Source organism: Suricata suricatta, chromosome 9, assembly GCF_006229205.1.
Source record: "Suricata suricatta isolate VVHF042 chromosome 9, meerkat_22Aug2017_6uvM2_HiC, whole genome shotgun sequence".
Classification (NCBI taxonomy): domain Eukaryota; kingdom Metazoa; phylum Chordata; class Mammalia; order Carnivora; family Herpestidae; genus Suricata; species Suricata suricatta.
In genome coordinates, this window is record NC_043708.1 from 131,943,138 (window position 1) to 131,957,180 (window position 14,043).

Below are 14,043 nucleotides of genomic sequence, written 5' to 3' on the forward strand. Positions count from 1 at the left end.
AGAGGGAGACACAGAATCCAAAGCAGGCTCCAGGCTCTGAGCTGTCAGCACAGAGCCCAACGCAGGGCTCGAACCCATAAACCGTGAGATCATGACCTGAGCCGAAGTCAGATGTTTAACCAATTGAGCCACCCAGGTGGCCCAAAATGTTGTAGCTTTAAATGATTATATTAGAAATGTAGAGTGATGTAAAATTGGTAATTTAAGCTTTCACCTCTAGAAGGAAGAAAAATAAGAGCAAATCAAACTCGCAGCAAGTATAAGAGAAAAAAAGAGAAGGCCAAAATGGAAATGAATGGGATAGAAAGCATAAAAGGGTAGGGAATCCATGAATACATGTTTGGTCTCTTGAAAAGTCAACGAAATGATAACCCTTTAGTTAGACTAATGAAAGAAGACACAGGTTACCAAAACCAGGAATGAAAGGGGGTATCACAGCATATGTTCCAAAATGTAAAAGAGTATTTACAATCATATGCCAACAAATGGATAAACTCTTAGGAGGACAAAATTACCCAAACTAACACATATAAAATCTGATGATGCCTATGTTAAGTGAATATATTACTGATTAAAAATCCTCATGCAAATAATATATGGCCTCAGTGGGTTTGTTGGTGAATTCTATTAAACTCCTAAGAAATAAGTAGTACTAATTATAAACAAAGTAGTTTTCAAAACTAGAGGGAAATGACTTCTCAACTTACTTTGAGAGCTGCCCTATTCTGACACCAAAGTCAGAAAAGATGTCACAAGAAAAGAAAGCCAGTATCTGCCAACAAGCACCTATCCAAAGTTTTTTTTACGAAATATTAACGAGTCAAATCCAGAAGCATATAAAAATCATCCTTCACTGTGACAATGTGGGGTTTAGCTCATGAATGCAAGATTAGTCCAACTTAAATGCTGTCCTATTCCTTGTAAATAAGGCAAAAACTACATGATTATCTCAGTGATATGGGAAAAAAAACATTTGGCAAAATTAAACTGTTCAAAATAAAATCTCACAATGAACAAGGAATAGAAAGGGAATTTTTCAAACTGAAATTGAGCATTAAAAAAAAAGTCCTATAGTTACTATCATGCTTAAGGGTGAAAGATTAAATGCTTTTTTTCTGGAAGATCAGGAATAAGGTAAGAATATTTGCTCTCCCCATTTCTGTTCAGCATCTTAACTGCATATTCTAACTAGTGTAATAAGGTAAGAAAAACAGTAAAGAGAAGTATATTGGGAAAAAAGCAGAACTGTCTTTACTCACAAGTATAAACTCGTATGTAGAATATTCTAAGAGTTTTACAAAATAAAACACTGGAATTAATATGCAACTTTAGCAAGGTAGCAAAATGCATGACCAGTTATAAAATTCATGCTACTTCTATATACTAGCAATGAATAATTCAGAGATGAAATTAAGGGAGAAATACATTCACACTAGTTTCCAAAAGATTAAGTCAACTAGAAATAAATAGGGTTACCTGGGTGGCTCAATCCATTATGCATCTGATTCTTGATTTTGACTCAAATCATGATCACACTGCTCATGAGTTTGAGCCCTGTGTTGGACTCTGTGCTGACAGCGTGGAGGCTGTCGGGATTCTCTCCTTCCCTTTCTCTCTACCAATACCCCACTCTCTCTCCCTACATCTCAAAAGCAAATAAACTTAAAAAAAAAGAAAGAAATTAAACAAGAAAAGTACATTATGTGTACACTGAAAACCACAAAACATTGTTAAGAGGAATTAGAGGTGACCTGAACAATGGAGAAATGTACCACATTCATGGATAGGAAAACTCAATTAAGTTGAGATGGCTACTCACCTCAAATTTTTCTAGAGAGTCAGTACATTTCCTATCAAAATCTCAGGAGGCTTTTGGTTGATATTGAGAAGATAATCTTATGATTTATGTGCTAAGACAAAAGAGTCTGAAGAGTCAAAGAAACTTTAAAAGAGAAGAAAAATGTTGACTTACTTTAGATGATTTGAAGACTTAACATTTCAAAACTATAAGGCTAGAGTCATCATGAATGTCTGGTATTGGCATAAGGGTAGACCTAGAGATCGATATATCAGAATAGAGGGAAAAGAAACACAAACAGAAATACTCATACATTTGTGGCCAGTTGAATTTTTGCAAAGATGCCAAAGCAATTCAGTATAGCAGGGAGGAAGGACAGTCTGTCCAACAAACAGTGCTGAAACAAATGGGTAGCCACGAGGCAAAATATGAATTTAGGCATTTACTTAACACCATACACAAAATGCACCTTAAAATAGATCATAAACCTAAATGTAATGACTAAACTGTAAAACTTACAGAATGCAACCTACTAGAAAATCTTTGTGCTTTGTCTGCTTTGATTAGTCAGAGCTATCTTAGGTAGGCCCCACACAACATTATAAAAGAAAAAGTTGATAAACTGAGCTTTGTCAAACTTAAATGTATTTGCAAATCATGTATCTGATAACATATATATCTTGAATGTGTAAATTTTTACAGGTCAATAAGAAACACCACATAAAAGCCAAACGTTGTGATTGAGCATGTCAGTAAAGACAGTGTATACATGTTTAACATTAACAATATCATTCATCAGATAATTGCAAATTAAAGCCATAATGGGATAGCCCCACACAATCACTAGAAGGGTTAGAATGAAAAAGACTGGAAATATCAAGTGTTGGGGGAAACGTGTTTAGAACCTGAAACCCTCATTTATTGTGAGTGGAAATGTGAAATGGCATGGCCATTTGGAAAATTCTTTGAGAGTTTCTGCAAAGTGAAGCACACTTTTAATGCACAGCATTAATGCCATTCCTCTATATCCACGTCAGAGAAGTGAAAGCATATGTCCACAAAAAAGACTTGCCTGTGAACGCTCATAGAAGTATCACTAACAATATCCCCAAACTGGAAACAATGCAAACATGTCCGCCAACTTGTGAATGGATGCACACAACATGGAATCTTCATATGAAAAGGGACAAACTACTGACACATGCAATACCATAAACTTAAGAAGTCAGAAACAAACACAAAATGTATGGTTTAATTAAATGAAAGTTATGAAAAAGGCGAAAATTAGAGTTAAAAAGCAGATCAGGGGTTGCCTAGGACTGACTGGAAGTGAGCTTGATAGACATGCTTGTACAGTGATTAAAGTGTTCCCAAACTGGACTGTGGTTTGGACTGCAAAACTATATACACTTCCTGGGGGCGCCTGGGTGACTCAGTCAGTTAAGCGTCCCACTTTGGCTGGGGTCATGGTTTCGCAGTCTGTGAGTTCAAACCCCATATCAGGCTCTGTGCTGACAGCTCGGAACCTGGAGCCTGCCTCTAATTCTGTCTCTCTCTTTCTCTCTGCCCTCCCCCAGTTCATGCTCTGTCTTTCTCTCTCTCAAAAATAAACATTAAAAAAACTATATACGTTTCCTAAAAATCATCAAACTATTCACTTACCTCAAAAAAGCTGATATACATATTTTTAAAGTAAACATTTACTAGGGCATCCAAATTCAGCTCAGGTTGTTCTCATGGTCCATGAGTTTGAGCCCGCTTTGGGCTCTGTGCTGACAGCTCACAGCCTAGAGCCTGCTTCAGATTCTATGTCTCCCTCTCTCTCTGCCCCTCCCCTATGCATGCTCTGTCTCTCTGACTCTCAGAAATGAATAAATGATTTAAAAAAGTAAACATTTATTATCTACCTAACATGCCAAGTACTGTACTAGGTATTTATGGAACAAAGCTGAGCAAAGCATGGATTCTATGAAATAAGAGTTGGAAAGAGAGTCAGATTATCAGAAACTTAAAAGTACAGAATAATAAGTACAAGAACGAGAGTATTAGGAAGTAACACAGAAAGGCTTGATGAACTCTATTGGTGCAGAGTTGAGTGGATGATCCTAGCTGGCTTTAATGGACAACTTTTTGAGGGGCAAATATGAGCAGTGTTAAAAGACATTCCCTGAAAAAAATATGAACGATTTTTAGTTTGATTTTGGGGTTCCTGAATGGCTCAGTTCTGTGTCTGACTCTTGATTTCAGTTCAGGTCAAGATCTCGTGGTTTGTGAGATCAAGCTGCACGTTAGGCTCTGTGCTATCAGTGTGGAGCCTGCTTGGGATTCTCTCTCTCCCTCTCTCTGCCCCTTCCCTGCTCCTTTCTCTCTCTCTCTTTCTCTCAAAATAAATAAACTAAAAAAGAAAATCTGACAAAAATAGAATGACATGAGTTATGTGATCATTAAAACTTGAGCCTTAAAGAAGTTTAACTGCGTATTACAGATCACAGTCAACTGAGAAGAGGTGGATTGAAACCCGTTATTTGGCAGCCCTGCCTGGGAAGTGTCTCTTGCTAGTGCCATTTCCTGGCATTGATCGTCCTCATAAATTTTCAGTTGTGACAGTGGCTTAGATGACAACTGTGGCTACTACTTCTACAGCAGCAGGCACGTGCCAGGCACTGTTCAAAGCACCCTGTAGAAGTTCGTTCATTCAGTCTTCCCAATGACTGCATCTTCCAGAATGGTGCGCAGCAATGGCATATGCTTGACCTGTGTTTGTGAAGTGAATAGGTACTTTTAATAGCACCCCGTTTCATATATGACGAAGGGGAGAAGCAGAGATGAGGGAACATGTCTAACAGTCACATAGTTAGCAAGAGCTGGGATTCAGACCCAGGTGGCTCAGCACCAGAGCACACCTCGGATTCTGAGCCCGGTGATCTTCTAAAGTGTATGTTCTATGAGACAGAAATAAAACCCTGGGTCAAGCTACTCTGCAGAATGAAGAAGGAATAAGTCCTTGTTGAGCTCTTGGTAAGTGGGGATTGTTTAAGTCAAGGAAAATATACAAGGTAAAAGAGAGGGTTTTAAAGCTACATTTTCCCCCCAATCTTGGAAGTATGAATATTGAAGCAGAGTGACCCTTTCTCTCTTTTAAACCTCTAAGGAGCACAGTAGCAACACTGTATATTTACTGAGGGTTCTGATCACTTTACTACCTCCCTCAAGGTAGGGGCTATTCTTACTCCTCCCCTTTCTGTGATGAAGGTTAGCAGACTTCAATGACCTTCTCCATGTCAAACCGTGTAGTGTGAATCCAGAATTCATACTTTTGACTCCTGGTCCCAGCCATGCCCTTGCCACACGCTTAATTCAGAGAAAAGAGAAGACATCTGAGGTCTGTAGAGTGGATCATGGGGAACTGGCAGCCCAGAGAGGGTTTCTCCCTGGAAATGAGCTGAGACCTAGGAGCTGTCTAGTGAGTTCAGAGTCAGCATATCTTTGAAAGTTCCATCTTCTGTGAATTTGGGAAACCAGGCAGGGTTCGAAAAAGTAAGCAGGAAGCAGATGAATTGAAATGCAGCTCAGGCTTTTACAGTGTGCCTCAAAACCAGAATTAAGGATTCAGGACCACCCCTCTCCCCATTCACTGAGGTGCTCTGGACCCAGCTGCTCCAAGACAATTGGGATTCAGTGCCTACAGGGATGCAGAAGAGTCATTCTCACAGCTGCTTCTTGTCTAGTCTTTCGGTCCCTGCTAGGTTTGTGTTGAGACCATGCTAAATTCCAGCTACTGGGCCATGCTGTGTATGTATATCATGTCATTCATTCCTTGTATTCCTTTACATGCCCCTGGAATTATAATACCTACTGAAGAAGTTCTGTTCCGCAGTGGTTACGCTAAGCTCGTGTGGTCTGTAGTAGAACATCTGGGTTGACATTCTGGATTTGTCCTTACTAGCTCTGAGACCATTGAAAAGTTGCTTGTCCAGCCTCTGTAATAGGAGATAATAACAGAACTTATGTCAAAGACTTGGGATGATTAATTGAGCAAATACATGTAAAATATATAGCAAGTGTTCAGTGAAAAGTAGCTATAATAATTTTCACATTTTGGAAACTGAGACAAAGTTTAAGGGCACAGAGCAAGTGGGAAAGAAAGAGTTGAATGTCCCAAGTCTTTTTCCATCCCAGCTGGGAAATCCTTGGGAGCATCACTACAAGGCTCCACTGGCTCAATGCATATGCAGTGTTCGTCTATATCTTAATTCACTTACAAAACAAAACAAGGCAATCTCCAAATACTAAAGCTATAATTATCTTCATTTCTCACTCTGGCATAAATCAATTTGTGTGAGATCAAAAGGGAAGTGGAATCAGGACTTTATTATCAACGCTGAAGTAGTTTTGGAGTCCATTATTTAATGGGTAAACTCTTGTGGATACGTAAGAGACAATGTTCCAATTGCACCTTGTGAATCCCGTATTCTCCAGGCTCCAACAAAGGGATCACAGCCTGTAGGGCTTTCTGAGTTCCACGCCACTAAATGACCATTTGGGTAAGGGCCACATGAGCTAAGAAAACCAGGTTCACTTAATTAAGAAGAGAGAGATTATTTAATGTCCAGTTAAACTTTTTATAGCAAGGTAAAGCATTGATAAATTAAAACTATTTTCAAGTATTTTCAATCACTTGAGTTGCTACATAAATAGCATAAATATTTTATGTAATACACATATTACATAAAAATCATAAAACAAAATGTCTACATAGTATATGAATAGTATTTAGGGTGTGTGTGTGTGTGTAAGCAGTCCCCTAAGGGTCTGGACTAGCAGATCCTATTTATTTCAACAAATAATTATGGAATGCCCTCTATGAGCCACACAGCTTTACGTGCAGAGATTTTCCTGTGAACAAGACACAGACCTGCCCTTATGGAACTTCTAGGCTGCAGAGGAGATAGAAACTAAACAGCTAATTATATAAACATTAATTTTACTCTGATTGCAATGAACACTTTGAAGGAGAAAAATGGGGTGAAGGAATCACTAGGAGAGAGTGACAAGAGTGGACAGATGCAATCAATTAGGGGGCTATTGTAGAAACTCAAGTGAAGATGTTAGCAACTCATTTTCCTTGTTCAGATGATGCTGTAGGTCTGCAGGCTAATGGGGAACTTAAAGATCATACTAAATTATATGAATAATTATGTTAACATACACGTACATCATAGGTAATTTATAATTAATACTTGTATTAATCTTTATATTAATGTAATTAAGTTATGTTAAGCATGGGGACAGTGAGAACCCAGGGATATTAAGAGATTTGCTCAGTGTTCTAGAAATTAACCAAATTGCATTTCTTTACAAGTGTTCTTAATTCGTATTTTCATTCTGTCACTCTGCCTTCTCCCCACAATTTGTCCAAAAACCTGAAGTTTCACTGTTTGTTATCTAGTTTGCATAATTTTGTATTATGTGCTGGTTTGTGCATATTCTGTCAACAAGCAGGAAAGTAGAGAACGCTTCGTGTTAATAGCACAACATTTGGGACTATTTAGGGGTGGTATTTCTGCTACCCCAAGGACCTGGTGTGCTCCAAACTCTTGAGTCATTGTCTTTGAAGTGGGGAGGTCTGGTGACTGAAAGCCATCTTCCTGCCAAGCAGAGAGTGGCAAGGATCTGCAGATGCTTTCTAAACGTAGATTAAGAGATCTCACCTAAAGCTTTTCTACCCTAGGAAAAGGTGGGATATAAGAACCCAGAAAGGATGGATTTTTTAGGAGTTTTATAACTGGTCCAGGCTCAGATTTATGAGATTTACAAGATGGGACTAGAGAGTTCATTTTGACAATCATACTCTTAGGAAGCTTTATATGTGACCTCAGCAATCATCAATGACTTACATATCTGAGATAAGTCAACAGTTTTAGTTTTCCTCTTGGAGCTAGAAAACCACGAGACTGGGGGGAGTCACTCTCTCAATTTCAGCCCCTATGAAATCTGTGTCTTTCCATGGAGCTCAACACAGAGATGTGTGAGGTGGAATGGATGCATGTGCAACATGGGTCCGCCGTGATGGAGAGACATGGAACTAGGAGACCGTGGTCTTTTGAGTAGGCCAACATGACGTTTGGATCCCATTCCAGCCACTTTGTAGTTGAACTTCTACAGTTTCTTTCTTCCTTGTCTAAGTCTCAGATTCCTCATTTAAAAGCAAAAAACAACAAACTCTTGGTATCCATTTTGTAAAGTCGATGGAAGACTTGCAGTAGCATGTATTCAATGTTTGATATACTGATGCTTAATAAATGTTGAGACATTTTTTATGATGTGTATCCCCAATTAATCATCATTTTATTTTCTTTTTTATTGTAGACTCTCCCCAAAATCCTTGATAAGCTAGCTCCGGCATTCACGATGAGCAGCTGCAGTTTTCTCGTGGAGAAATCCCGAGCCTCCACAGCCCGGGTGGTGGTGTGGAGAGAGATGGGGGTTTCCAGAAGCTACACCATGGAGAGCAGCTACTGTGGCTGCAACCAGGGGCCCTATCAGGTATGTGGGGCTCGGGAATTCACATGCTTTCCATCCAGCAGCAATATACTGTCATGGGCGGGTGGGTGTGGGGGGCTATTAAAGACCACTCAGTTCTTCTTTCTCTCCTGAACATGGAAAAAATCTCCAGGTAGTGTGGCCTCACTACCTGATCTTGCAGAACTAATCAATGATTGCCTTCACTGGCACACAATCTGTGTTTATCCTTGAAGCAATTTGTACATGTCTGCTGATCTGGTTTCTCAATCCTGTGTCCTGACCAGCATGTGGCAGGGAGCCTCCCTTAGACATGCACCCCTAGCTGTTATGGAACCTCAGCCTGGCCATGTCATATGCATGGGGATCTCTTGTTACCTTTTGCACAACTCCACTGCTTCCCCTTGCATCATAACGGTGTAGGTTGGTGCATAGATATTGTCCTTTACCTGTGTATTGTGTGCCTCTATCTTATGTGCTTCTCTAAAATGTGCTCAGTAGGGATGAATTAGAGCTCAGCGTTGTGTATCTATCGATAGCTTTGAACCTACGTGTCACACCAGCCCTCTGTTGCCCCACTATCACCAGAGCACACAGAAGTGTGTTCGTGACGTGTGTCTCTCCCACCATGAGCGGAACTGGGACTCATGCTCCGGTGTCAAGGGAGAGCCTCATATAAATCACATTCTTTCTATGGCCCTATTAACTACGGGAGCAGCTGGGTAGCTGCTAAAGCAGGCTGTTTTAGCTGTTCTTCCTCCCCTCTCCCAGCCCCGCCTCCACTAGAGGAATAGAAATAAGGGACATTATGACAATGCCATGGTAAGAGATTCTTTTAAATTTGTTAGGCAAGCAAACAGTCTTCCATTCAACCCCCAGGCTACCCAGACCTTACCAACATTAAAGCTCATTGCATTAGCTTTGATTTTCTCCTGGAACAGCCAGGAAGCATTTGGCATCTGCATGGTCCTACGCTTATGGAAATCTGTTAGCTATCAGAGAGGACAGGGAGTGGCAGGCGATTATTACCTAACTTCCCACCTGGCTAAAGACTTTTTTTTTTTTTTTTTTTGAGACAAGGATACTGAACCACTCGTTCTGACCCATTAATTCTGTTAAACAGCCAGTCGGTCTAAACATTTGTTATTGCATGAATAAATTATTAGATTGAATGAATCCAGTTTACCCAAATTAATGTCAATGTAGACTAAGAGTGAGATCTTTGGAGGCACGTGGGATTAGGCATCAAAAGACATCACTTTTCCACTTATCAGCAGGGCTGCAAGCTACATACCTCTAAGAATCTGTGTATATTTCAGATATCAAATGTCAATATTCATCAGGATTCCTTTCCTCCCTGCTGCACAGAGTTTTGTAGAGTCCAAAAGAGAATGCAGATATGATTGCTCTTGAAGGTTTTATCATCAGGAATATGTTCAGTCCCTTGGCATTCAAGACCTATATGATTGGGGAAAAATAAGCCTGGAATATTGTTGACTCTAAGGCCTTATGGATATAGACCTGTATCCCTCTAGCTGTGTGCCCCTTGATGGATAGAAGCCAGACACTTGTTTAAAGGACAACTCCATGCATCCTTCACGGATCTATTGGAGGGGTGACTTTCATTGACTTTGTTTCTCCAAGCAGCAATGCAGGCTAACAGCTTCCAGTCAGATAACTATCAGTGCCATTCACGATAAATCAACTAGAAACTCGAAGTCCTCTGGAGCTGCTGTTTGAGAAGTAGATGACTCAGAGATTCAGGCCCCTACGGACACTCCATCTTCCGTGTGACAAACACAGGGGCTGTTACAAATGACACAGAATGACAGAGACTTGCCCAATGGGGTGGCTTTCACATACCAGCTCAGCACTTGCCCTGTGAAGTCCACGTGGCCTTTGCAGGAGATCTCTGTGAGAAAGGATGGAGAAGGAGTTGGCTAGAGGACACCGTCATGATGCCAAGCCGGGGTTTGCTTTAGCAATCGCATCCTCTATATGAAACACCTCTCCGAAGGGATTGGTTTTCTCCTTCCCTTGGCTTTTCTGTCCTTAGAAACACTGTTGAGTAACTGAGCAGAGTTGTAGACAGTGAGTAAGAGAATGATGAATAATTTTACAAAGGGGTGGGGAGACACCCCCAGGGGAAGGAAGCCAGCCCAGAGTTGGGTGCTTTGGTGATTTTTGTTTGAGGTATATAATGCAGTCTGTGAGCTATAAAGCGGTATAGAAATTTCCATCCTGAACATATTGCAGATGATTTTTGTACATTGAGAAACTTAGTCCCAGTTGAGTCCTGAGGTTATTATTCTAAGGTCATCTTTCCATTTTTTGTTTAGCATTACCATTTATCCAAAAGATGGAGGATACTTAAATACACCCATGAGGGGCATTCCTTCCTTCCTTCATAAGAATATAAATATTTTTGCAGTTTCTCTGGTTAATGCAGCCTCAAAGTAGTTCCAGTCATTTCTCCCCCAGCACACTAAGCACCTGATTTGTTAGTATTGAAATGAAATATCATTTCTTACAGTGACATTTATGTTGGAACTGCATTAAAGAACATAAGCTATTACCTTCAAATAATTATTATTAATATGATATTTTCTCTTCTATTTTCCAATCTATAGTTGGCTAATATAGGAAAAAAAAGAATTCTCTTGCTTTTGTTTCTTTGGAATAGCGTCTCTGCTGCTAGGTTGTACAGTTAGATCTCTCATTTGTATTTAAGTGGAAGTCTCACCCATTGAGAGACTTACTGTATCTAGTAGGGACTGGTCCAAAGCTAATGAGGCTATGGAGGGAAAAGCCAAAACAGAATGAGGCATCCACTTGGGCCTCATGTTTAAGAGGCGTCCGGTCTATGTGGATAGCTGTGTATTTCTCACCGAGTTTGCAACCTGGGGTCACATACATGGTGTGTTTGCACATTCACAGACATGTGACTGGGCCCCATGGCTGCTTGGGCCTTAGGACCGTGCCAGCACTGCCACCCAGGCAGGATCTCCACTTGCCCTTTGGCAATGCTGCTGGCTTTTGGGCAAAACAGGTCTTAGAGGAAGGACAGAGTGACGCACCTGAGGTCTGAAGAGTAACTCAACTGATATTCAAATCTCCTACCTGTGCACTGTGTCCTATGGACCGTCCAGCGATCCATTTGCTCTACCACCAACAGAGAGATTTTTTCAGTAACCCAAACCTATTCAAGTCATGGTGTTGCCTATAATCCTTCAGTGTCCAGAGCCGGCTCCTTTTTGTGCCGGGTAAGGCCTTATCCAACCTCATTCATTTGTGTAATGCTCAATGCCTTGTTTAGCATAGAATAAGTGGTGAATATGTGTCATGACTGGCAAATGAATGGATAAATAAGTGAACAAATGGATGGTGATTTCCATGTAGAGTCAGATGATTATCCTCTTTGTCCATAGATCACTAGAAAAAGGAAGAATTGCCATGGTCCAAATGTGATTAGAAGCCAATTCAAATGAAGATTTTAATTTTTTAAAGTTTAATTAATTGAAAGAGAGAGAGAGAGAGAGAGAGAGAATGAATGAATGAATGAATGAATGAATGAATGAATGAATGAATTCCAAGCAGGCTCCATGCTGTTGCCCCAGAACTTGATGCAGGGCTTGATCCCAAGAACTGTGAGATTGTGACCTGAGCCAAAAGCAAGAGTTGGACACTTAACCAACTGAGCCATCCAGCCGCCCCCCCCCCCGCCACACAAATGGAGATTTTTTTAAGTAATGGAAAATGTATGGTGGAGAGGGAAATGTGTATGAATGCAACGTTGAGACCTCTTGGATCTGTCACTATATATATGATTTGAGAGCCCCTAATGGATTCTTTCTCAGAGTAAGGATATTCTAGCCCAGGTGCCCTCTGACATGGCCATGTTCTAACAAGTGCTGATTCAATGCGAAGACTTCCACTTGTATACAGAGGAGATGCTGCAGTGCACCTGCCAGATACCTTTTCAGACCCAGGTGCTCATGTTTCCAGCTGCTCACAGCTGTTTTCATCACCAGAAATTGTCTGGAGCTGATAGAAGTAGCCTTTTCCAAAGCTTTGGCTTTGTGTGAGCAGCTTGCATCTAATAGCTGGTCTAAGTGTGGGTACAAAGGATGGCCTCCAAGTCCCAGTTGGGAACACTCCGAAGGGCCATTCCAGCTCCAGAACTCTCTGTAGGATTGGCCTGGGCCTCTGTCACAAGTGCACTATGATTCAGCTTCCTCATCTACCCACTTTTGCTTTTTCCACCATTCGCAGGGTGTTGTGCTGGTGAGTGCTCCCCAAAAGTCCTTCTGCAAAGCAACTTACTACAGTGTTTCAACAAAGCTGAGATTAGGAAACACAAACATTGCAACGAAGTGCTTGGCTGTTGAAGAGCACTGGAGAGGGATGAACTTCATCTAAGACATTAAGTCATCTCACTTGGCTTGCAGGGCTCCCAATGTCCTCTTGTTCACACCCTGCGTCCTTAGCTGTTTAGGGACGTAACCCCACACAGAATTGGAGACCACAGCCCAGTGCAGGCCCTCTTGTACTGCTTTTCTACTGCCAGTGTGGTCCAGAAGGGAGGCTGCGTGTATTAGTTTTCTGTGGCTATCATCCCAAATCTCCATAAATTTGGTGGCTTAAAACCGTAAATTTATTCTTGCACAGTGTTGGAGACTAGAAGCCTGAAATCAAGGTGCTGACAGTACTGTCTATGTTCTCCGTAAAGCTCCAGAGGAGACTGTCCCATGCCTTTCTCTTAGCTTCTGTTGTTTCTTGGCTCAGAGACATATCACTCCAATCTCTACCTTTATCATTGTATGGCCTTCTGCACATGTATGCCTCTGCCTCTGTGTTGTCTTTCCCTCACTTAAATTATTTATCATTTTTATTTCTTATTGAAGAATAGAGGATACACAATGTTATATTAGGGTTAGGTGTATAATATAGTGACTCAGCAACTTATATATTACTGGTCTCTCCTCTTCCTTTAAGGACACCAGCCATATTGGATGTAGGGTCCGACATATTCTAGTATGATCATATATCTTAACTAATTACACCTGTAGCAACCCTATTTCCAAATCAAGTTACAGTCTAAGGTTCTGAGAAGGACTTGAATTTTGAGAGGATGGCATTCAACCTAGTCACTGGGTCAGGCAAGGAGATACAGAATATATGGACCCAAGAACCAAAAAGAAGTTTTTATTTCTGTCTTCATATTTCCTTGCTGTGAAGCTCCAAACAAATTATATGCCTCTTGCTTTCACTGTACCTCCTGATCAGGAAAATAAGTTTCAGATTTTCTTGGAACATCTTGGAAGACAAATTTGAGGGGCAGTCCATGTAACATGAATGCTGATTAGCACTGCGTGAGGATTATAATATACAGTAGCTTAAAGCAGCAATAATGGTAATAAACACACTTACTCTTTGTGAAGCCTTTTTCACATATTAAATTACTCCATCTTTGCTACCACATGACAAAATACTGCAAAGTTGGTTTTATTATCATTAGCATCATTATCTTTATTTTCCAAATAGAGACACTCAGGCTAAGTAATGTGCTCAATGTCACATACATAGCTAGTCTGTTTTAGAATCAGGGTTTAAACCCAGGCAGGTTAGGCACTGGATTTTTTGCTTTTACCCCCATGCCTGTTGCTTAGTAGGATATCATTTGGTGAAAGTGCCGCTGAGCTTTGGAAAGAGGAGGACCAGCT

At 40.6% G+C, this 14,043-nt stretch overlaps 1 protein-coding gene across 1 annotated transcript in view; it reads left to right on the forward strand.

Annotated features, from left to right (window-relative positions):
• The window catches only part of AGBL1 (ATP/GTP binding protein like 1), a 681,509-nt gene that overhangs the window by 355,643 nt on the left and 311,823 nt on the right, over positions 1-14,043 (forward strand). The window contains exon 21 of the mRNA XM_029952682.1: positions 8,168-8,344. Within this exon, the coding sequence (XP_029808542.1) occupies positions 8,168-8,344 (177 nt within the window). The remainder of the gene's footprint in view (positions 1-8,167; positions 8,345-14,043) is intronic.